The 23,839-nt window shown below is 37.5% G+C and overlaps 1 protein-coding gene and 1 long non-coding RNA gene across 6 annotated transcripts in view; one reads left to right on the top strand and one right to left on the bottom strand.

The window, feature by feature from the left end:
* LOC310893830 (uncharacterized protein) overlaps window positions 1–23,839 on the top strand; it is a 141,487-nt gene that overhangs the window by 98,730 nt on the left and 18,918 nt on the right. Inside the window, exon 3 of the mRNA XM_083823261.1 lies at window positions 13,295–13,431. Coding sequence (XP_083679387.1) covers window positions 13,295–13,431 — 137 coding nt within the window. The remainder of the gene's footprint in view (window positions 1–13,294; window positions 13,432–23,839) is intronic.
* The window catches only part of LOC310893832, an 86,396-nt gene that overhangs the window by 59,603 nt on the left and 2,954 nt on the right, over window positions 1–23,839 (bottom strand). For 3 of the 5 annotated variants that reach the window (XR_014579345.1, XR_014579347.1, XR_014579349.1), the window contains exons 2-4: window positions 23,593–23,670; window positions 22,897–22,949; window positions 18,489–18,637 (exon numbers count right to left, since the gene is read on the bottom strand). This is a non-coding gene — a long non-coding RNA (uncharacterized lncRNA). Of the gene's footprint in view, window positions 1–7,268; window positions 8,794–18,488; window positions 18,638–18,890; window positions 18,955–22,896; window positions 22,950–23,592; window positions 23,671–23,839 lie in introns of those variants that run through there. The other 2 variants (XR_014579346.1, XR_014579348.1) reach the window with 2 other exon arrangements.

Below are 23,839 nucleotides of genomic sequence, written 5' to 3'. Positions count from 1 at the left end.
CTTTTACAGGCTTTCCCCTGAAGTTCTGACACAGAATTATGAAGACTTTCTATAGGATACAAGAAAGCTCCTCTGAATAGTCAGTACTGACCTGAAGAAGCATTGAGAAAATTCATAATCACTGGAGAGATAGAAATCACGCAAAGTTTAGGCAAACTAAAAGCAATGGACAGTACAGATATCATTTGAATTTCATCCTTCTTAGGTAATAGGCCTCTCATTTCCCTCTAACTCATTGAACTGAGGCTCACATACAAGCCAGGCAAATATGAGGGAATATATGACGCTGAATGTTTATTCAGCTTGCCTTTCTGCTGTCAGGAAGTTAATCATAAGTTCTTTGCATTTTCTCAGTTTTACTCACATGTTGTTAGATATTTCATATGTATGTGTTATTTTGAGGACGGAATGTGAACACTAAAAGAACTTCGTACTTCGTGTTTGAACTCCATGCTTTTTGCTTAACTAAAAACAAACAAAAAAACAAACAATAACAACAACAACAACAAAAAACAACAAACCAAACTAAAAACTTCCTGCACCATATTTTATGAATTGATAGATTTTCACTAGTTACATGAAAGCAAAAAAATATAAGGAACAAGATGTATCTGACAGGTAAAAAATGAAGAAAAAAGCCTTAATTGTCTCTGTGATGGGACACAAAATAGTTTTGATGCTCAGTAAACTCTCTCAATGAACTACCAAATGTCAAAAAGCAAAGGAAGACATTGTCTCTCCAAGATGCTTTATCTGAGTTAGCTTCTAACAGATGAGTACTTTGGTAAGACATTAAGAGAAGTCAGGTGATTTTAGACATTTCTTTTTAACAGAATAAACAGAGTGTTTATTATTTCTGATCAGCCTTTAATGACACATAGGTCATTGTTGCACTTGTACTGGGCAGTGGAGTCCCTCAATGAATGCCTAGATCTGTCCTCAAACACATATAATTCCATGAAATCTAAATTAGTGACTTGCTACCACATTCTGAAATACTGAACACATATGAGATGAAGAAACTGCAAGTCTTTTGAATAGAAATTGGGAGAAATGTTTTACTAAATAGCGGGCCGTAAGCATTTGCCTTTAGGTAGGTCATTTCAGTAGATCAAAACTGTGTTCATGCAACCTTCCTTTTTGAATACCAGGTTTGACTTATAGCTCACATGGACAATAAATCTATCAAATCCAGTTTCAAAATGTATTTGTTATAAGTTTCAAATGGGCCATGCTGTTGAAAATTCCAAAACATCACTTGCCTATATAATACAAATGAGGCTATCTGGTTCATGGCAGTATCTTTGTCTAGTGCAATAGTGTATGCTGCCAGTCCTGTTTATGAAATCCTCAGTACACAACAGCAAGAAAACACCAGGCACTTGAATATATCAGGCAGGATTATTTTGATATAGAGACTGACAAACAGACACACCCAAGGAGATATCTTACTTCAAGCATTAGAAGAAAAGAAAGGGTAAAACAGAAAGGAAGATTCGGCACTTAGTATTCATGAATAGAGTTGTGCAAATAATAGATCTTTTGGTTCAGTGGCCTTTCAGAAATCTATATACATGGAACTTCTTGGGGTCTACTGAACATATTCAATCCTTATTTTCATTTTAAAATGCACTTACATAGTTCTGTTTGTCAAAACTGATTTTTTTTTTCTTTTCCACTTCTAATCCCTGCATTTCCCACCTTAGACTATTAATTAAATAGTATCAGCATTGGTTTTATTGCTCCAAAACTATGTTTTCAGCTATTTTTCTGCACAGTACACTTTGAACAGCTTTGCTTATGAATATTGTGTGCAAGAAGAAATAGTATGGTGCTTTTATAAGAAAATAAAAAGAATATGAAAACCTATGGACCTTGAAATCTACACCATGTACATTCAAACCATATACATTCAAACCATATACATTCAAACCATATTTATGCTGAAGCATGGTCTAGATTTAACACATTCTCTAACAGCTGTCAAAGTCCATAAGCTAGGACAGATTCAACAGAAAATTTCTAATGAATTTATGGTTCTTGGCCTTGGAAAGATGCAGGCATGGACTAACTAGTAATTACAGGGAAATAAAATATCATATTCATTGTTGGTATATGGACTGTAGGGAAATAGATCTCACACATAAGAAGTAGATTCCATAAATGATTGTTGCAAAATTAGTTTGCCTTGCATGGAATACCCAACATATTTAGTAAAGATAAAATATGTAATTTATATTGGCTATTATAACTGTGTAAATTTGCAGCACCAGCAGAATTTTAGCATATCTCTGCCTTACTTTCATAAAAAATAAACACCACCTGTCACATCTGTCAAGAAATTATTAAACAAAAGCCTACTAAGGTAATAATTCTTTGGACAGAAATGCCAGCAGAGGGAAAAGGCAAACTAGTATAGCTACTCAAGACATAGAGCATATAGTCTGTTGTCAGCAAGAAGTACATGTTTGAAACTGTTAACAGAAAACTTAATCAGTGGTGGAAGCCATTGTGGCAAAAATATACAGTACCTGAAGCCAAATTAATTCAGTATAAAATTAAAGTTGTTTGAAAGATGGAGAGGAAGGATATGCTTGCAAAAAATCAAAAAAGTCCTCTGAAAGGCTGTTTTTGTGCAAAGTAGGTTTATTCATTTGGATGACTCTCACAAACTGATAGTGCTGATGTAAAAAATGCATAGAATCAGGGAAATTAAGGTTGGAAGGGCTCTTTGGTGCAGAGGGATCCTCTAGTCCAGCCCATGTTCAAAGAAGGGCCAACTTCAAAGGGAGATGAGGCTGCTCATGGCCTTGACCAGCCAAGTGTTGGATGGAGAGAGCACAACCTCTTTGCATCTTGTTCCAGACAGAACATGAGTCTCTGAAGGCTGAGATAAGGAAGCTTCTCAAAGTGGAATGAGACAAAGTGGACAAACAGCAAAATTTCCATTCTCAAACACTACTCAGCTAGCAGAAATGATGTGGTTTCTATTTTCAAGGCAAAGTATATTAGTGAGTGCCCCAGGCTGGCATGTAAGCAAACATGTACTGGTAGCTCCAGTGGGTGATCCTTCAGAGCATCGGGACATTTTAGGGTTAATTATAGTGTTTGCAGTGCACTAAAGAACTCCCTCTAGGTATTTCATGGAACAGGAAACACTTCCCGCAATTTGCATTAACAATATTGTAACTCATGAAAAGTGTGTCAGATACATAAATATTAATCTGTAATTCTGTATCACCACAGTGACAGACATTTGCACAAAATAAGTCATCACCATAATTATAGCTGTTAATTGGGCATTCAGATACCTTTCTGGTTAAATGAGTTGCATTTGTGATAGGGTGATAGGGTTTTGTATCTGATCTGCCTAAATAATTGCCCTTTTTGACTTTACTGACACCAATCCCCTAGCCACACTTTGGGGCTTATTTATGTCTGCTATCCTTCACACTCACAGAATGAAGAAAAATTTAAAAACTCAGAACAGGAACAGAATGTACAAACTGCTCAGTGCGTAAAAGTCTGCAATGGGATAGTCATGTGGCACAAAAATATATGTACAGTTGTGAGTAAAAAGACAGAAACCTAAAATTCTTTAATAAACAATGGATGGATGTGTTATGGAAGGTGTTTCAGAGCTCCTATGTGAGAAAATAGGTTATTCTTATATCAGTGTTAAAGTGTCTTTTGAGAGGAGGTAGTGGAGACACTTTTCCAGAGATGAATGATACATTATCAGTTCCTTCATTAGTATACATTGTCAGTCCCTATGTTAGGATTTGTTCCTATGCTTTTAACTGTACTGATATTTACTTACGTCTTTTGTCTCCCCACTTCTGACCAGTTTCCGTGCTCAAAATCATCATCAGTGATATCAGTGTAGCCCAAAGAGTAAGTGTGCTCTTGGCTTTATCATTAATTATTTTTGTGTGTGATTGTCTTTGCTTTCTATTGGCAAACTGAATCCCGTGCATATTCTCTTACTGATTAGTACAGAATAAATGGGAAGGGTAAGTGACAACATTTGACTTTGTCTATTCAAGCAGTGACACAGGGTAGGACATGGGAATGAATAAACAGCTGTTTGAAATTAGACAATATGCATGTGAAAATGAAGATGTGTCAGCTAGGGAATAGAGCCGGGTCAGGTCTCAGACCTCTGCTAATGGGACCAACTTCTTGTGAGAGGAAACTGGAAGAATATTAAGTGGAACATGGAACAAATAAGAGCTTTTGGAGAACTGCTTTGAAAAATGAGCGCTCTCTGGCAAATGAAAGTATGTCTCAGTTGCATAATACTGATACGTCCAGCAGGCTCAAAGCAACACGATTGCAGCGGGAGTGCTATTGTACCAGGGACAGAAGATAAATGAAGTATTGATTTCAGAACCAGCAGCATGCCACAAAAGGGACATACAATATTTCTATGGGGCCGGATCCTTACTTGCTGTAATTTGGTATTTCTTCATTGAAGTCAAGCTGATTTATGCCAGCTGTAGTTCTGGCCAGGTATATTTGTAACATGGGGGCATAAATAAAAGCCATGCTCAGAATGTTTGGTTGGGGTTGGTTTCCAAAAGCAGAATGATGAATACACACATATTACAGTTTATCAGTTCTTTCAACTTACTGCAAATCTCATCTTCAGATAATTTCTGATTGGTCTTTAGCTTTTCTTAATAACTAAATACCCTTGCTTCCTGGAGTTCTGTCTCAGCCTGGTGTTCTCCATAACTAATTTTCCTGCAAAGATATAAAGACAATTGCTAACATGTCCACTGCAAGCTCTCCTGCATCATGCCACGGACTGGCTTTTCCTTTAGCACAATGAAAATATTAATTGTGGTGTTCTTTTCCTTTCGGTTTGCTTCGTACCTGACAGAATGTGCCACCACAGTGGAGAGTGATCAGAGCTGAAACATCAGCTATGTATCCTGCACGTATCAGTGACTGCCAGCCATACAGATTGGACCACTGTTGTCTGCATACTCAGAGGTGAATCTTGGAAATAAATCACTTCATTCTAATGGTTTCAAGGCTCTGTTATGAATGCAAGCAGTGTGCTCAGAGCATATGCCATAACACATTGATGTACCACCAGGACAGAGCACCGTGGCACACTTCTCAGAAACTTTTATGCTTGTACCTGTAAAAAAAAAATCATTCTATGTGTGCATTATTTGTTCAAGTGAAGTAAGGAGCAGATAATCATTCACAGTGGAATAGCCAAACAAAAGCTATGTGGCAAGTCAATCCCTATACTCTGTCCTCAAACTTTTTGTGATTGCAGTGCTATTCTTAAAATTTTGAAGATTAGCAAAAATGCTGCTGATGTCCCTGTTGGTCTGCAGTTTATTTTACTTTCATATGCACTTCTCACAGATCTGCATGCAGCATTTCCTGTTTGCAGTATACATATTAGGTGAAACAATATAGGCTGCCTGACGGCCAGCTTTGGTCACTTTTGGCATTTATTGACCTAAACAGAGACAAAATTCTCTTATTTATTTATTTACGTAAGTGAAGGAGAGGTTCCAAGCTTCTTTAGTATCAACCTAAACTTGTCTAAATATAGGAGAGTGTAAAAATCCAGAGGAATACATCTCTGAAATATTTCTATCAAATTTTCTTCTCCGAGAATTATCTGGACAATCATTTCTTTCTTTCTTTCTTTTTTTTTTTTTCTTTTTTCCAGGCATTTAAAAGACCTTGATGCATAATATATGCATAACATGTATGAATAACATGTAATTTCATTCTAGTTACACTTGGTTTTCTCTGACTTACACCGTTGTGAGAGAAAAATTAAATGTCATGCTACTGAGGATTGAAGTATATGCATGACACATTCAAAATATTAAGGCATGCTGTATAGAACATATTTTTTCAAAAAGCAAAAAATTCCCCCATAGTTGTATATGTGCAATAATCGCTGGTAATTGGTGACTGAAATTAAAAAAAACATTACCAGTAGATAATGTTGCTTTAAAAGGAGTTACTAAAAGTACATTATTTTCTATTTGATATAATAATTTGGGTTTAACTATATATCAACTGAATTAACACATGCCTCTTGAATATTATGTTAACAGATTTTAGTCAGTCTATTAATTGAATATTATTCATAATAATATCCAAAATAGAGCCAATCAAAGACAGCAAATCTTTGCTGTCTTTTTTTCAAATGTGTCATGAACCATTTGGGCTCTGTACTTAAAGATAACTATCCCTTAGTCAACTTTAATGTACAATGCATGGTACCAATATAGGAATTCACCTAACCCAAACATTAAAGATTCTATTACGGCATAAAACAGAATAATGAATCTGAAAGTCTGTATTGATTGGTTAGCAAATCTTTCCCCATAAAAAACACATGTATTTTGATTTGTTTATAATCAATGTATATGTGTGTTATGTAGAAGGCCACTAGGGCATACTAAAAAGAAAAAAAAGAAAAAAATATCAGTCCCCTCTGGGAAACAAAAATAATTTTTACAAGAAGTTTTCTTCTTTTCTATTTCCTGTCCTGTCCTGTCCTCTCCTCTCCTCCATTATCTGTCCCCCATGTTTTGTTCATACAGTGGAAATTCAATAAACTGGATTTCCTGAATTTCATCTGCTTAATCAGTATAGAAAAGCCTGTTGTAGGGGTTTCCTTTGTTTTCTAAGAATGCAAAATTCATATATCACCATAGATTTACACTCTGCTTAGGGTAAATATTTAAAAACCTTTTGTGGTGCATGCTGACTAAACATAATGTTTCCAGTATTTCTCTAATTCTTTGAAATGTAAAAGAGGACTCCACGCTCTTTTGAGCTTTCCTGGAGGAAATTGAAAAGTGGATTGAGTATACACAGGGAAAGGTGCAAAATGGGATCATGCAACTGAAATCTCACATTTGAGGAAAGGGCAGGAAAAATTTCTTGCCTTCGTCATAGCCTCTTACTCTGAATGGTCCTGATTCATTTAATGAAGCAATCCTTTTTTTCAGGATACTCTGGTTTAACAGTAGAGGTTGTGAAGGTCCAGAGCATGGGGCTGACAATGAAGAAGCAATAAATTTGCTCATCTCCTTCCTACCAAGATCTATATCTGGCACTTGGCCATAGTCTACCACCAATCGAAGCCAAAAGCTCTGTTACAATGAATCCTGAACTTTGTTGAAAAGTCAATAGCAATAAATGGGCCTTAAGCAACAGATAGAAAATGGTAAAACTTTATTCCCATAAATCAAAAATGGTAATCATGGTAATCATGTCATTTAAGAGTGTTAAGATGTCAATCCAGATTGTTAAGAAGGGCAACTTCATAGAATCATAGAATGGCTTGGGTTTGAAGGGACCTTGAAGATTTTCTAGCTTGAAAACTCCTGCCATGGGCAGGGATGTCACCCACTAGGTCAGGTTGCACAGGGCCTCATCCAGCCTGGTCATGAACACCTCTGGGGATGGGGCATCTAAAATTTCTCTGGGCAAATTCGCAACAGAACATTACACAAATGGAGAATAATCACTGAAGACAAAGAAAACCAAACAATTTCTTCCTTCAGTGAAGGAATAATTACTTTTCCAGCTTACTGCATTTTGTCACAAAAATATATACATGTAACTGGAATCAAGAAAGGAGATTTTATTGTTGTTGTTTTGGTTTGGTCTGATTTTTTTTTTTTTGTAGAAAGATAGTTCAGTTTTTAAGAAACAGAACTTAGGGCTCTGAAAGCCAAAAGATTTCAGTTTACTGCTTTTAATCATGTTGATAACTTTCTCAACTGAAAGTGATTCCAGGTGATATTTTTATTTATTGATTTCATATACAATCAGGATTAAGCATTGTGGAACAGAGATACTCATAATACAACCTGAAGGAAGCATTTACAGTGATAAAAAATTAAACACCCTGCTATTTTATTATTATTTATAATTTATATGGTATCAAAGGTGTCCATAAAGCTTTGCAAACATGTGGAAGGATATGCAGAAGCTAACAGTCTAATTTAAACAGATACAACACTATAAATAATCAAGTATACAGGCAAAGCCGAAGAGGGAAGCTTTGATGGTAGCTGTTGGATGTGACATGAATCCTCAAGTCTGAATGCATTCATGGGCTATCCACATTCAATCTGTCTTCTCCTAGGTGGTACTGAGAGGTCAGCTTCTACGTTTCAATGGCCTAGGAAATCAGCTACTGCCATTGACTAGTTATGTTTTCAGACAAACATTTTTCTGCTCTCTCCTATTTTACTTGTCATTTGAAAAAGCTCCTTATAAATATAAGTAAAGTTCTCCTTTAAATGCCTCTTTAAATGTTACCTGCCCTGAAAAACAGTTAAAAAATGTTTCTGTTTCTATGATAAGACTTTCGCTTACAATGTTGAGATCAGATGTCTTTTTTGGTATCTATTGTTTTTTTTCTTTCAATCTTATGATTGAATTCTGAAGACAGGCACTATAATTTTGTTATGTACTTGTCCAGAAATTCTTTGTTCCATGCATGCCTGGAATTTGATGCAAAGAAAATATGAAAAATAAATAGATCTTATTATAACTGCCAGTGAGTTTTAAGGATGAAACATATAGAAAAAGAGAAAGGAAAAAAAAAAAAAGGACAAAACCACAAAGTAGTGATCCACTAAAATTCTAATTATTAGAAGGAATACAGTTTTATTCCAAAATATCACTCATGCATTGCAGGCAATCTCCTTACAATCTTCCGAGTCTCTCTCCCCTGTCTGCTTTCTCTCTGCCCATTTAGGTTGAGCATACGTATCCAGTGTAGGTGCTGACCTGAAAAGCAAGGTATGCTTTTAGCTGCCACAGAAAGAAGCTTTAGCTTCTTTATCTTCTTTATCTTTAGCTGCTACAGAAAGAAGCCAGACACAGATTTTTAGAGCCAGCTCTCTTTCATGTCTTCATGAATGACTTGGACACATGACTTGAATGCATATGTAAATTTGCAAATGATACTAAATTAGGAAGAGCTGTGGAATCCCCCTGAGGGTGGAGAGGCCTTGCAGAGAGATCTTGACAAATGAGAGGTCTGGGCAATCACCAGCTATATGAAATTTAACAAGAGCAAGTGGTGGATTCTGCAGCTGGGATGAGGGCAACACTGCATCTATGTACAGATTGAAGGATGAGTGGCTGGAGAGCAGCCTTGTAGAAACAGATCTGGGGGTTCTGGTTGACAGCAAGTTGAATATGAGTCCACAGTGTGCCCTGGCAGCTGAAGGGGCTAACTGTACCCTGGTGTTCATCAGGCACAGGTGCTGTCTGGTTGAGGGAAATGATCGTCCTGCTCTGCTTTGCGCTGGTGCAGCCTCACCTCAAGTGCTGTGTGTAGTTTTGGGCACAACAATATAAGAAGGACATAAAACTAATAAAGAGCCTCCAAAGGAGGGCTACAAAGATGGTGAAGGCTTGAGAGGGGAATGTGAGTGAAGGGTGGCTGACGTCACTTGGATTGTTCAGAGCAGAGCAGGCTGAGGGGAGGTTTCATGGCGGCCTGCAGCTCCCTCATGAGGAGGAGCAGAGGGGCAGGTGCTGAGCTCTGCTGTCTGGTGACCAGTAACAGGACCCGAGGGAAAGGCATGGAGCTGTGACAGAGGAGGTTCCGACTGGTTGTGAGGAAAAGGTTTTTCACCAAGGGTGTGTTTGGGCACTGGAACAGGGTCCCCAGTGAAGTGGGCAAGGTACCAAGCCAGCAGGAGTTCAAGAAGTGTTTGGACAATGCTGTCAGACATATGGCTTGATTTTTGTATGGTCCTCTGTGGAACCAGGAGTTGGAATTGGTGGATGACCCTTGTGAGTCCCTTCCAACTCAGGATAACCTCTGATTCTAGCCTCTTTGTATCCATTATATCATACTATAAAATCTCAATTTTTTCTAAAAAAATTAATTTAATTTTATTTATTTATTTTTTAATCTCAGGCCTGTAATTCATAGTTGCATATGAAAGAGTTAAGTCTTAGCCTAACTGCATGTGTAGAAGGGGCAGATTCTGCAACTCATACAGTGCTGTATCAAACTCCAGTGTAAGGAGAAAGAGGTAGGAGCAGAGCCATGCAGAGCTAAGGAGTGGTCTGGAGCTTACAAGTGAAGAACATGACACAGATTGGAGGAAAAGGGACATCCTCTTTTGCTTAGGCCTTTTATGGAGTCTTGAGATGCAGAGTCTGGAAAGAGGAAATGTGATGATCAAGAATTTGGACAAGGAGTAAGGTGGCTACATATAAGAGAGGAATTCTCTGCTTACAAGAGGTAGATAGGACTTTTAAGATATGTCACACAAAAGACAGAGATAAATTTTAGGCCTACTTGGGGTCGTTACCCTAAGGAGTCAAAGGATGTGGAGGTAGTAAAGGAAGATAGTCATGGGAAGAGAAAAAAGGAAGAAGAGGATGTGATACTAATGACTCTGTGTTTTTCTCACTTAAAAAATGCCCAGAAAAGTATAATTTGGCAAGTTGCATATGAAATTATACACTTCACTTGTAAGAGAGAAGCATCAATGTATTCATTGATATTATGTAGTGATCGAACAAAGCTTAATCATAAACGAGATAGTGACTTAACAAGATTTGAGATGGCAAGGTACACTTGTTTATTTACTGAATAGAGGACAGGGTAAGTAAAATGTGTCGGGGAGAACCTCCATTGAGTCATGGGGTTCAGAGTAGACCCCTTGCTTTTTAAACTGCTAAACCAAAGAGGAAAGGAACTTACGTGCAGCTGAATCACTCCTAGTCCCAGACTTGGTCAGTGGTTTATGTCTAAAGGTTTATATCATAGAATCATTAGGGTTGGAAAAGACCTCCAAGATCATCTGGTTCAACCATCACCTTACTACCAATGTCACTAAACCATGTCCCTAAACACCACATCCAACCTTTCCTTAAACACCCCCAGGGACGGTGACTCCACCACCTCCCTGGGCAACCCGTTCCAATGCCTGACTACTCTTTCTGAGAAGAAATGTCTCCTAATTTCCAACCTAAATCTCCCCTGGCACACCTTGAGGCCATATCCTCTACTCCTATCACTAGTTATCTGTGAGAAGAGGCTGACCCCCAGCTCCCCACACCTTCCTTTCAGATAGTTGCAATTGATCTAAGATATAATCTTAGTGAAGCTTACAAAGTTTAGCAAGCTATTAACCACTTACTGAGGTTCTGTTCTGGCAAGGAATCTGTTGTGAACAGTAAGGGATTTCTGCAGCAGGCATGACCTTGAGAGGTGTCCCTACTCAAGGGGAGATGTTGGTGTGCCACCAGATGCCATGCAGAATTGCTCCGAGGGCTCTTGGACTGCTAGTTATTTATAGGATAAGAGGATGGACTAATAGTCATATTACTTTTTGGTGCATGCTCCATTGGCCCTCAGCTGCTGAGCAAGATGTCTGTTTCTCCAGAACCTAGTTTGAGCTGATATTGTGGTCACTATCTGCCTGAGCAACGTCTCAGTTTAGCCAGTGTGCTGGTCAGACATGTGGTTTGATTTTTGAGTGGTCCTGTGTGGAGCCAGGAGTTGAACTTGATGATCCTTGTGGGTCCCTTCCAACTCAGGATATTCCATGATTCCACTGTCTGCCTGAGCAAGGCCTCAGGTACAATGGCCAGTGTTTGAGCAAGGCAACAGACTGAAGGCGGGGAAGGCAGAGCACACCACCACGTGGCACTACAGAGTTGCTAGGTTTTGAGTTTCCCTGAGACATTTTAATTACATATGCTCCTTTAAAGTACCATTCCTGAAAGCAAGCTATAGATGATCCTAAAATACGGGTTCCCTTCAAAGATGGCTCTGAATCCCACAGATTTCCTACTCGTGTTCAAAAGAAAATGTTGGGTAAACTTCTACTTGTCTATATCTGCAGACACTGCATCCTGTTAAATAATAGAGGTGCTTTCTTTTGTATTAAGAGAAAATGTATGAATTTCCTTGTTTAAAACCTTACTCCTGGGTTACTGGGAGTCTGACTAGTTATCTCATCATAAAATGGCTTTGAGAAGTCAAGAAAGATATCTGAGAGTCACCAGAACAGAAACTATGGCTACAGGAGATGGACTGAAAGAAGACAAATTATAATATGTTCTTTCTTGAATGTAGTCCTAACCTACACACTGCATGCAACAAATCCTGCCTGCCTGCAGCTTGCATCTGACAGGCCTAAGGCGGTACTTCCAGAAAGGGCTTAAAGAACTGGCTGCACTTCCTCTACCTCTGTCAGAAATGTGTCTTCCTTAGTGACAATTACATGAAGAGCTCATACATTCTGCTTTATGATCTCACTGTGCTATTGCAGCCTTTGGGAAGGGTTGTGGTACAGTGTAAATCCTGGCTGATACTTGGTGTTGGGGTGAGGCTAGGGTAGGAAGAATGAGAAGATGGAAAAAGTTTTTTTTTTTTTTTTTTTTTTTTTGGGGGGGGTTAAAACTATAGGAAAAGTAGATCTTTTTAAGGGCGTATTTAAAATTCTGAAAGCATATGTATTTCTCTCCACAAGCACAGCTCAAAGTAACATGGCAATTTATTTCATTTAACTTGCACATTTTATTCTAATTATTTCTTGTGGATCTGCTAGTACTCTTGGGTTTCTAGTGCTCTGGTGTCTAGTTTTCTGTCATCCTAAGTACACACAACTTCAGTGGCTCACAAGAAAGTACCTCATTGATGTTTAAGCGTCTGGCAAGCATTTACATACATCTTTGTGGCTTTACTCTCCACTGCTACTTCTTTGTTTGTCATATTGATTTTGTATTTGCAGTCACCCATTGGCCTTGACTAGGATGAATGGTTATGTATTGTTTATGCTGCGGTAATGCCTCAGGGCAATGACAATTCAGTGAGAGAGCTGGACCCTGTACAAATGTCCAACTGGATGGATAAACTCTGAAAGAACAGTCTGCCAGAAAAACTGTCAGAACAGGTAAATAGGATGAGCTATCCTAACACAAACTAATGACAGGATAGAGTCCCATTGGTTTTATTATAATAAAGACAAAGTCAATGCTGACATAGTGAAGTGATGAGAGTTTAAGAAGATAATGATTTTAATTAACTTTATAAGGGAAAATAAGCTGAATTTTAACACTGCCTCATTAAAGAAGCACTGAACTACAAGGGAATGGCTGTATCACAGTGTCTTGTCCCTGGCTAGGTCTCCCCTCTGCCCCAGTCAAGACCTAACCTCTTTGGTTATCTCGTTAAGCAAAGGTCATAAACAATAAGATTTCTCTTTTAGTAAGTAGACATAAAATCACTGGAGATTTTTTTTTTTTTTCTCTGAAGGAAGAAAATATCTCCATGAAACTTTTATGCATGTGGTTTTGGTCTTCTGGGTTGAATCACTGTGCCATGACTTTGAAGATCACTCCAGAATTCAGAGCTACTCACAGCAGCAAGTCATGGAGGTTTTGGAGCACAAGGTATGTGTTTTACTATTTCTCTGTGGCTTCTCTGCCTTCCTTTCCTCTTCAGGTTTGTCTGTAAAGAGAGAGTCTGTCTGGTCTTAGTTATATGAGAAGTCACCTTTTCTGCCCTGTGTAATACTGCAGCCACTGAGATTAGCTTGCCAAGGGAGCAGTCTCTGGACTGAAGCTTCTCAGAGCTGGCATCTGATCTTCACTTACACAACTGGCTTCCTCTGCTGATCAAACAGATTCCACGTCACATCAGTGTGCTTGAAAGCAAAGGGCTTTACTTAGTATCTGATGCTACATATGCTGTTGCTGAGTGTGTGTGGTTATGCATGCGTATGCCAATATTAGAAATGCATGTATATATCTATTATAATGTTGTGCCCTACTACAGTTGATATCAAGGCACAACTGAAGGACAAACTCTGTCTCAGCTGAGCAGGGTGAACAAACAGTCAAACCCTTTTGTGATGTTTTTGTTGTTGCCCCCTACAGCTCCCAGTGAACGTGGATCATAGCTAATGGAGGGAAGCACAGTTACCCCATCCGCTCTGAACAGCAGAGAGATGGTGTGGCCCACAGAGCTTGGTCCTGCTTGTGTAAGGGCCTCTGCCTTTTGCGGTTACTGCCAGCCTATATTTGGACATTTTTTTGAGGACTATTTACCAAAGACCAGAATTGCGAGAAAGAAATTCCCTTGCAGTGGACCGACCACCTTTTTTTCAGGCTATTTTGTGGAAGGAAAGTAAGTGTGGCCCTAAAATGTGCTATGAACGCTGAATAAAACAAGGGCAACCTGTATATATATATATATATATATTTTTACGTTCTCCATGTGTCACTAAGCTTTATCAAACTGCCCTCCTGCTTGTGGGTGAATCATTTGAGTGATTCACCCTTGTGGGTGAATCATTGATTATGAGACAGGACTTGCTCTGAATGTTATGCTGCATTTTACCATCATTTTGTTAGATTCCAAAATTAAAGACTGCCAGCTGGGGAAATCTAATTTCACCATTTACTTCAGATGTGTCCTTCATAGTTAGCTTAGTTGAAAAAACATTCAGGCTTGCCCTGGAGAACATACCTAGCAGTAAAACAGCTGCATAAAGCCTCGTAATGGTAGGAAACTCGCTGCTGTTTGTCCAATAGCTGCTGCTAGCATTACATTGACACATCTATGCTTTGGATGATAGGACCTACTAATAAGTGAACTTCTGACACTTTGTAAACAAGTACACATTTGACATTGCTATTTTCTGGCCTGGTTGGGCAAAATTTTTCTCTCATTAAATCATAGTAATTTTTACCAATGTGAAGATTTCTACATCTGGCTTTCAGGAATTTACCTGACCACCACATCTAGGTGTAGAAAATCAGTCATCACATCCAGATCACTTTTCTGCAACTGTCATTCCAAGGACATGTTCATTTCCCCAGTTAGATCATTTAAAAAAATAATACAATAATTTCTATTTATTGAAAAGTAATAGATGTAGAAAAATATGTACACTGTTGCTCTATGTTCTGAAACCTAAATTGCCTAGAGCTGCCCTGATTTCAAGCTTATGAGTCATCTAAGCTCAAGCTGTAGAAATTCCAGAGGGCATGTTGTTAAATAATGCATGAGTGATGTAATTTCACTGTGTATCTCATTAGCAAAATGCTACAGGAAAGAATTAGGGAGAAGAATCTAAAACTATTCTGGTCCTATCTCTGTACTCCTTTTTAAATTTTGTTTTATTTGTTACATACAAAGGGTTAATTTGAATGATAGGTTATTTTGATTATCCTAAAGTGATAGGATAACAAATCTGGGTTAAATTAGGTGACAGTGACAGTTGCTTTCTTGTTAGCGATGAGAAAAATTCTGAGAATCCTTTCTGTTTTGAGCTCTAATTCTGAATCTGTCTTACACTTTCTTCTTTCTCAGTGTGGGTATGTATGTGTGAACATGTGTATCCAGTATATATACAATTATGTATGTATATAAAGACCAGGAGACTACATGTGTTTTCCACAAAAACAAAACAAAAGAAGGATTACCTCTTGGTCTCAAAGTTATCATAACCTTTTTTATTAGCTCTAACACTGTATATTATTCTAGAAAGCAATCAGGTTATGCAAATAATAATCTTCTTTTATCTGGAGGTATGCATCTATAATTAAGAATGTCAGTCACCTTATCTTGTAAACAGTCTGTTCTTAGTACACAATACGAGATCTGGTGCAGATGTGTCTGTGTATGCAGAGAGCCAATATATCATTTTTGCTGCATCTAAAGCCTGCAATTTCATGCTTAGCACTTGGCATTGTAACCATGGTTATCTTCAGTTAGATGCAGAATACAGAGGCTTCAGCAGATTTTTATTTTTTTATTTTTTTTTTTACTTAGACCTACAGCAATCAAAACACATAAAGAGATCAGCATTCCAAATATAAATGCATAGATAGAATGTGGTGAAGGCAACAGTATTATCTATTATATGACACGCGATATTTAGACTTTATTGCAGGTGCTTTTCCTGAAATTTCTTTAAAAACAAGGGGACTACTAAGTCATGCATAAGAGAAATGGACCTCTTTTCTTGAATGTTTTCCTTGTACAAAGAGTAGAAGCTGAAAGGCTGATATTTCTATTAGCACAAGGTTAAAGGACACATTATCACACGTTCAAAGGATTGGCTATTTTATTTTTAATTTTATCTCCAAAATATCTAGCACACTATTTCTAAATTTTTGGAAAGTAATAGAGGTTCACAGTTTTGATATTAGCCTAGATTTCTCTACATATTTTATGAGGCTCCATATGGCAGCGTTTGTTGAACAGAAAGAGTTTACAGCAGAATAAATGAAGCAGATGACCAGTGCATCTTTACATGTTGAAAAAAAATTTATTACAGACTTTCTGAGGAGTGATTGTGACTCCTTTTTTATGAATACTGAGTAGTTATATGCACAGTCGTAAAGTTTTGACTGTTCAAGAGCAAACAGTTTTCTGTAAACTTGTTTTTCTGTGAAAAAGTGTAATATTGTTGGTCCTAGAAAAACTGTCTCTATAAATCGCAGAAAGTTTATACAGGCTTGACTGGGCTGTTTTTTTTTTTTTTTTTCATTAGAAGTCACTAGGTACTGTGCTGCAGAGAGTATACGTGTGCTATGCAGCAGCTAGAGGATATTGTTTGTCAGGAACAGCACAGAGTCAAACTTGGTTGAACCCTCAAAGCCTCCCAGGCAGCTCTGCTGCAGAAGATTCTTTGTTCAGAGAATCCTTCCAAAGCAAAATTGGATTATCCTCTTAAATGACAATATCTACTGTAAGGAAGAAGGGTGGGTTGAGCGTTAGCTCAACCTTTCAAACAAAAACACTTACTTCGTATCTGTTATTTTTATTCATTTGCTGGGGCACTGACCTGGTAAATGGAGGTTTCTCTGAAAATTGTACTTAATAACTGCTGCTGTTATTCACCAAACCCTATACTGGATGAGTGCCCTACTATGGCAGTCTACTTGGGCTTGCTCAGCTCCAGCATCTGCTGTTAAAAACATCTCCCTCAAGCCAAGGGTAAATTCCAGAAGCACTTGGGACCCTGGGTTTCATTCTGCTGCTGAGCTTGTGCAGAGAGATGGAGAGTATGTGCTGTCTCCCAACAAATGAAGGTTTTTGTCAGCGTTCAAAACAGCTGCCATTGTGGCACACAGTCTTTACAGCTCTAAGGAGGCAGAGTGTTGTGTGGGGAAGGGCTGCAGCATTGGAGGAGACATGGAAAGGCATTAGTGTAGCTGGGGCTGACTCACATGCAAGCAACCATGGATAAAAAATCAGTGAGTACTTCACTGGAGGCTAATATCAAAGAGTAGCAGCGGTGTCTGAAAGGCAAATGTGACACTTATTTAAAAGCCCTGTTTAAAGAAACCAGACAGAGTATTGTGCTTCTTCAGGGTTTTTCTTAGGGCTGAATGCTGGGGGTCAGAGTTTGAATTTAATGCAGTACCAAGAGAAACAAGTAGCTATGCCAGCTGTGGAAGACAGGTTTTCTGCCACATCTTGGTCAAGGACAAAAGTCTATAGAGAAATAGGGAATTCTTTTCAAGTTTGAATACTTTTCTTTTAAATGTGGTGAATCCTGTGAGTCCAGCCTCATCATGTATTTCCAGAGGTGTGTCTGTTATTTGTACAATGGTACAAAAGCCAAGGGCTGCTTTCACGCTGAATTCTTAATGCTAAACAGTGCAGTGATGCAGTAGCAAAACACTGATCCTTTCTACAAAGAACCTACAGACCTGAGACAGAATATGACAGAAGACCTCACAAAAAGAAGAGAGCACAATGAGGGAGGGGGGAAGGAGAGAGAAGGAAAAAAGGAAGGTTTCTATGAAAAGCATGAAGGAAATATTGAGGATTCTACAAAGATGAAATTATCATCATTCATTTTGTAAACAACGTGGATTGCGCTGTCAAGACTCTGGTTACCCATAATGAGGGCAAACTATTATAACTGTTTTATCTGATTTTAAAATTTAAGCCATGTAGGATTTTCATTATAAAATCTAAAGTTATGCAAAACTCATTAGATTTTAAATTAGCAAAAAATTACACATTATATCTTCAGCCCAATGGAGAGCCAAACCCTCAAATTTTGTGTTAGATTAAGGTAACACTTGGTGAAATTTTATAGTGAACCAGGTCTGGGCTGTGCTTTTTCTTTCAAATACAAATGAAATCAGTTATAATTACTTTCATGCAGCCTGTCTGCAGTGGCAAGGCTGTATTGGCACTTTTAAATGAATTTTGCCTTGAATTTTTAGATTTATCTGAATATAAAATTCAAAGCATAGCTCTGAGTATGTGAGATCAACTAAATCAAAAGCCAAAAGACTTCATGAATCCCCGCAACATGAAATAACTGAGTTTTGTACAGATCTGCTTACTACCTAAAAATAGTTTAGTCTTATCTCTATACAGAATCTCCTGTGATAGCATAAGGAGTGATAAAAACCCAACAGATACCTGAGAAACTAAGTCAGTGGCTTGAAAAGAAAGCAAGGGAAAAAAAGATACTCACTGTGATGTGAACTTTGTCCCTCTTTCAAATGGCATTTAAGTGCAGTGGCTGTGGTATTTTCTGTAAATGGATTATCATGCAGACTCTGTATGTGTGCCATCTGTGAGTGTTGTATGCTCTATTCAGTATAGCAGACGAGACTTTTCTTCCTTTAAAAAGAGAGAATAAAAAGACTTATGGAGATATGGTAGAACAAGAACAACAAAAAAAAGTGAACGAGCAATGTTTATGGTACTAATTTTAATAATAGCTCTCTTCCATAGACAGTATTGAAGCTGCTGCTTCTTGAAATATCCTAAGTTCCCCGTGAATCCAATGCAGTTGCTATCAAAATCTTTAACTTTTTCTCTGCTAGGTAAGATGTTGTTGTAAAGCTGTTGTTGTAAAGCTGTTGTTACTTACATAGAAACTGAAATAATGCTTGCAAACAGGTGAGACGTGATCACATGCCCGAAGGGGGTGCAGCCTGGATAGACCACATAGAGGAGAGAGGAAAGTAGGTTACGAAGGAAAAAAAAGGACGAGTTTGATAGCCAAGTTCTCATCTCCAAATTCAAGAAATGCTTCTCTTTCTTCAAGTCAATCTCTTTCATCCCTTTTATTAGTTCTCTGAATATATTTTAGTTGTCCCATTTAATTTTTATTTTCCATTTTGGCCCAGTTTGGCCAATTTTTAGACACTTGTTGAGCTTTAAACCAGCTGACTGTAGTCATGCTTAAAGTTAAGCCTGTGTGCATATTTGCAGGGTGAGAACCTTTTTTTCAGATATTCTTCTTTTTAGTTTTTCTTTTACAGACAGTTTAACTGCTTTCTCGGTAATTGTGATAAGAAAAAATGTCTAATTATTTTTTTTCAGTATTGACCAATTCCCACTTCTGTTTTGACTTCTCTTTTCTCTTCTTTCTTCTACCTTCTAAAGCTTTTCATATGTATTTTTTTAGGATGTTTATTGTTACTCTGGACAGACTTTTTTTTTTTTTTTTTAAATTATGAATAAAATGTCCCAAAGCATATTCCAAGTGAGGCATAAGCACTTTTTATTTAATATTGTTCTCTGTTGTGTTTTCAATCTTTTCTACTTCTTTAACACCAGGGAATTTTTAGTGCTCTGCTAGACTTTCAAGTAATCAATGGCTTTATTAACTAGTCTGCAGTGACAGGAAAATCTTTGCCAGTCAACAAGCAGACTGTACTTTTAGCTCTTTCTTACAAAATTCTGTACACTACAACTGGACCTTACTTCCAGAGTTACTGATAACCACAAAATGAGCAATCCTACATTCATTATCAGCCAGTCTGGAAATTCATATATAAATCATCTCAGGACTTAGGTCTTTACTTGCATTGCAACTAATGAGATGAAAGATATTTCAAGGACTCTAAATAGCTTTTAAAAGGTTCAAAAATACTTATTGGAGGGAGGGTATATACAGCTGTATAATCCACTGGGAAACATACAAAACAGATTTTCATCCTTAGTTACATTGTCATCTCAAATTTGCATGTGAAGTGAGGCATTTTAATGCTTGCCTTATGTTTTAAACCACGAGAAGTTAAAGCCACAAAGCAATGTGATATGTGACAAAGTCTTCAGACAGTTTTCTGTTTTCCTGTTTATATTGAAAACTAGCCAAAGACATTTCCTGTGGAAAAGCAATAATCATAATTTAGGATTTATGGTTTTATGACCAGCTGAAAAATTTTGTTAATGTAGACAGACTGCTAATTGTCCAGTGTTTTAGGCCTTGATCCTTATTGCTACGGTAGTCCTTTTACTGTAACATTAAATCAATTCATTTTTCTTCATGCAATTATAATTCTTTTAGACCACTATAGGTCTTCAAAGTACTGTTCAGATAACTGTATTTTTTGTTTATAACTAAAGAATTCCTGACTGGTTTTAAATGCAAAAGGCAGCACTAATGAAATGTTGAGGGTACATCACAAAACACTACTCACTGATACAGGGTGGAGAGGTAAGCAGAGAAAGCTCAGGCAAAGGGTAGGGCCTCCCTGAGCATGGCAGCTTGTGCCATTTGCATGGAGCCTGCAAATCTTGGAATGACATGGGACGCAACACTACTACACATATATCACTGCTGTTCAGTGGTGCTAAATGGAGTACTCCCATGCTATTTTTTTCTTTTTTTTTCTTTTTTTTTTCTTTTTTTTTTCTTTTTTCTTTTTGTAGTTGTTGATGTGCTCTTAGAAATGAAACTTAATGGGAAAAGGAAGATTTACTGTAAAATGGAAATCTGTTTTCCCAACAGTTATGCTTGACATAATTCAAATTCTAGTGAGATGTCACCTGTTCTCAGTTATCGTCTTATAGTTATGCATCTTGGAAAGAGGTGGCTCACTATACAATATTTTTGCATTATAACTTCTCTGAAAATCTTCATAAATCCAACTCTACTTCTACCTGTAAATTTAAGGAGGTGGAGGACAAATGAGTGGTCAATCTAGCACAGCCAGATGAAAGAGTAGGAACGGTACTTTCTTATTTCTATAAGAAAATAGAAACATCCTGACTTGACCAGCCAGCAATGGGGTGAATGTTTCAAATATTTTTTTTCTTTTCCTTTTTTTTTTTCCCCCCTTCATTTCTGGAGTCAGAAAAGAGGCAAATGAATTCTGCAAGGGGTGAATACTGAGTAGCTCTATTGCCTTTGCTCAAAATTGCTTTGCAAGTGGGTACTTTAAGTATATAATCTTTTACTAAAGGGATTAACTAGCATAACTAGTTTATGATTGCCTAATGCTGCAAACTATGTGAAAGTAAAAATATGAAGCAATGGGACATATGGAAAAAGCATTCAGACAATTTTAACTAGCACTAGCTAGGATTAACTCCTATACCACATGGTTAACCTCTGGGATGGTAAAGAGGGCTTAGTGAAGGCAAACAAATATTAGCAGGAAAAAGTATTTTTGTCTGACTTTATAGGTGGAGAACTAAAACAGTGGAAAATGACCATCACATCCTCCTGAAAGAATGCTAAAAGCCTTTCTCAGGGAATGTGGTGATTGGACAAAGGGTATTAATTTTAAAGTAAAAAAGGTTAGATTTAGATTAGACATTAGGAAGAAATTCTTTACTATGAAAGTGGTGAGGCACTGGCACAGGTTGCCCGGAGAAGCTGTGGGTGCTCCATCCCTGGAAGTGTTTAAGGTCAGATTGGATGGGGCTTTGGCAACCTGGTCATCTAGTGAAAGATGCCAACACCATGGCAGGGGGGATGGACTAGGTTGTCTTTAAAGTTCCCTTCCAACCAAAACCATTCTATGATGTTTTGCAGATGTGTGCAGTAGATGTTTGAACCGTGTAACTGATAGAGAAACAGTACTAAGGTTTACCTTGAAGCTTGCAGCCACTAATCTACAAACCTGATCAGACAATTTTGTCAAGATCGTGCAAAATAAATGTAGAAAACCCAGGAAATGATTTCCACTGTCTTGAGTCTCAAGGTGGCCAGCATAAGACATTGTTTTTCCATTTCTGAGACTTTTCTGATAAAAGGGAAAGATGATAATTCTTTTTTTTTTTCTTCTTTTTTTTTTTCCCTGTCTTTATGAAATTGAGCTAATTCTTAGTCAAGGGCACTTATATGCCAGAAGTAGATATTATTTTCGGAATAAGTATGTGTTTTAAAAGGAAATGAGGAGCAGCCATGCCAAAATACCTTGAGCAAAACAAGCGGTTTAAACTATGGTGCTGAGCCACTTACTGATTTATTGCTAAGAGGAGCAAGGGAGAGCCTGGAAATACCTATTAGTAAAACAACCACTTTGCTAGCTTGGGGAAACAAATTAACTTAAAGATGATGCTATATTGGATATTGAAAGTGAATGTAATATGCAAATACTAGTTATTTAAGTCCTCAGAGCCCTTTCTAAATGGTATAATAAATACCATTAGGTACTATGTTATCACAACTTCTGATTCTAAGCTCTTATATGTCAGAGTGAGATAGCTTATTTTCTAGTAGAAATGTATTAGTGCCTATGAACCTGTGCTGGATAGTAGCAACACCTTTCCAGTTCTGCAGTAGTTAATAAAATAATAAGTTTGGATGTTGATTTGAAATTAATCACAGGAAGATTGCACTGCTTAATTACATTCTTGTGAGGATGTAGATACACCAGGATAAAGGTGCTATCTTAGCGTATCTATTCCCCCGCAGGGAAGGAGAACACACTGTTCTCCAGTACACACACACACAGATGTAGTGCAGCTGTGCCCACACTAAGGAAGGCAGTAGCATAAATGTTTCAGTAGGAAATGACATTCCTAGTAGAAATAGTACTGGTACAACCACTGCATGTATACCATACCCTGTGGACAGCAGCTTATTCCTCATTCCAGTGATAATAGCATTAATAACAGTGGAGTACTTTGGAACTAACCTGGAATATGAATATCATTTTGAAGAACATGCACCTCACGGTCTGAAGATAATCTGCAACAAGATGATCAGGACAAATGGCCATGTTAACAGGGACGTAAGCAATTGCAGTGGATAAAAATGGATATATATCTTCCCTGTTCGTGATCATTACGTCAGTCAGAGATATACTAACTTACAGTATCAATGAGATATTTCTAAAATTATCAATCTTTACCATGAATCTAAGTGTTCTGCTGGATCCATAATATATATATTTTTTTAATCTTTAATTTTATTTATTTTGAAGTCATATTTGTTAAGGCTTTGATGCTTTTATTCTCATTCTGAAACTCCACATAAAAGGTATGCAGGATATTTACCCCATTTTAGAGATGAGGAAGAGAATCAGAGCGGTACCTTCCAACATGCTTTTGCTATTTTATATATTTTAATTCAAGTTATCCCTTATACTTTTCCTTTCCAAAGAAAACAATCCCAGTCTTTTCAGTCTTTCTTCAGAGAAGTTGCTTTTGTATTTGTGTGTCCTTAACCATTACTATTATTCTTCAAATCCACTTTTATTCTACTATGCTCAGTCTTTTTGGATGGTACTGAGTAAAGTTCTTCTGATGAGTCTGCAACTCTGAAATGGTTACTGATACTGTGACTTTGCCTGCAATGTTTTCTGTTCTGTTCTATTCATCTGAGAACTCACCTTTCTGAAATATGATTTCCTATTAAATGTGCGTCTCTCATGGACTAGCAACTGAGTCAACCATTTCCTGAACTGGTCCTGTTAATTTAAAACAAAAAGTGCAAAAGTAATTCACCTTCCCCCTCCAATTGCCAAGAGTGTCTATATCCCTGGAAATCACTATGCTGAGAAGACTCCTTGAACTTGAAAAGATAGCAGATAGGCTGGTTATGGCAATTGCCTATCATCCTTTGTGATACAGCAGCCA

The sequence above is a fragment of the Anser anser genome (assembly GCF_964211835.1).
Source record: "Anser anser genome assembly, chromosome: 2".
NCBI classification, from domain to species: Eukaryota; Metazoa; Chordata; class Aves; order Anseriformes; family Anatidae; genus Anser; species Anser anser.
Note: the sequence above shows the minus strand (reverse complement) of the source record. Positions and strands in the feature narration are given on the sequence as shown.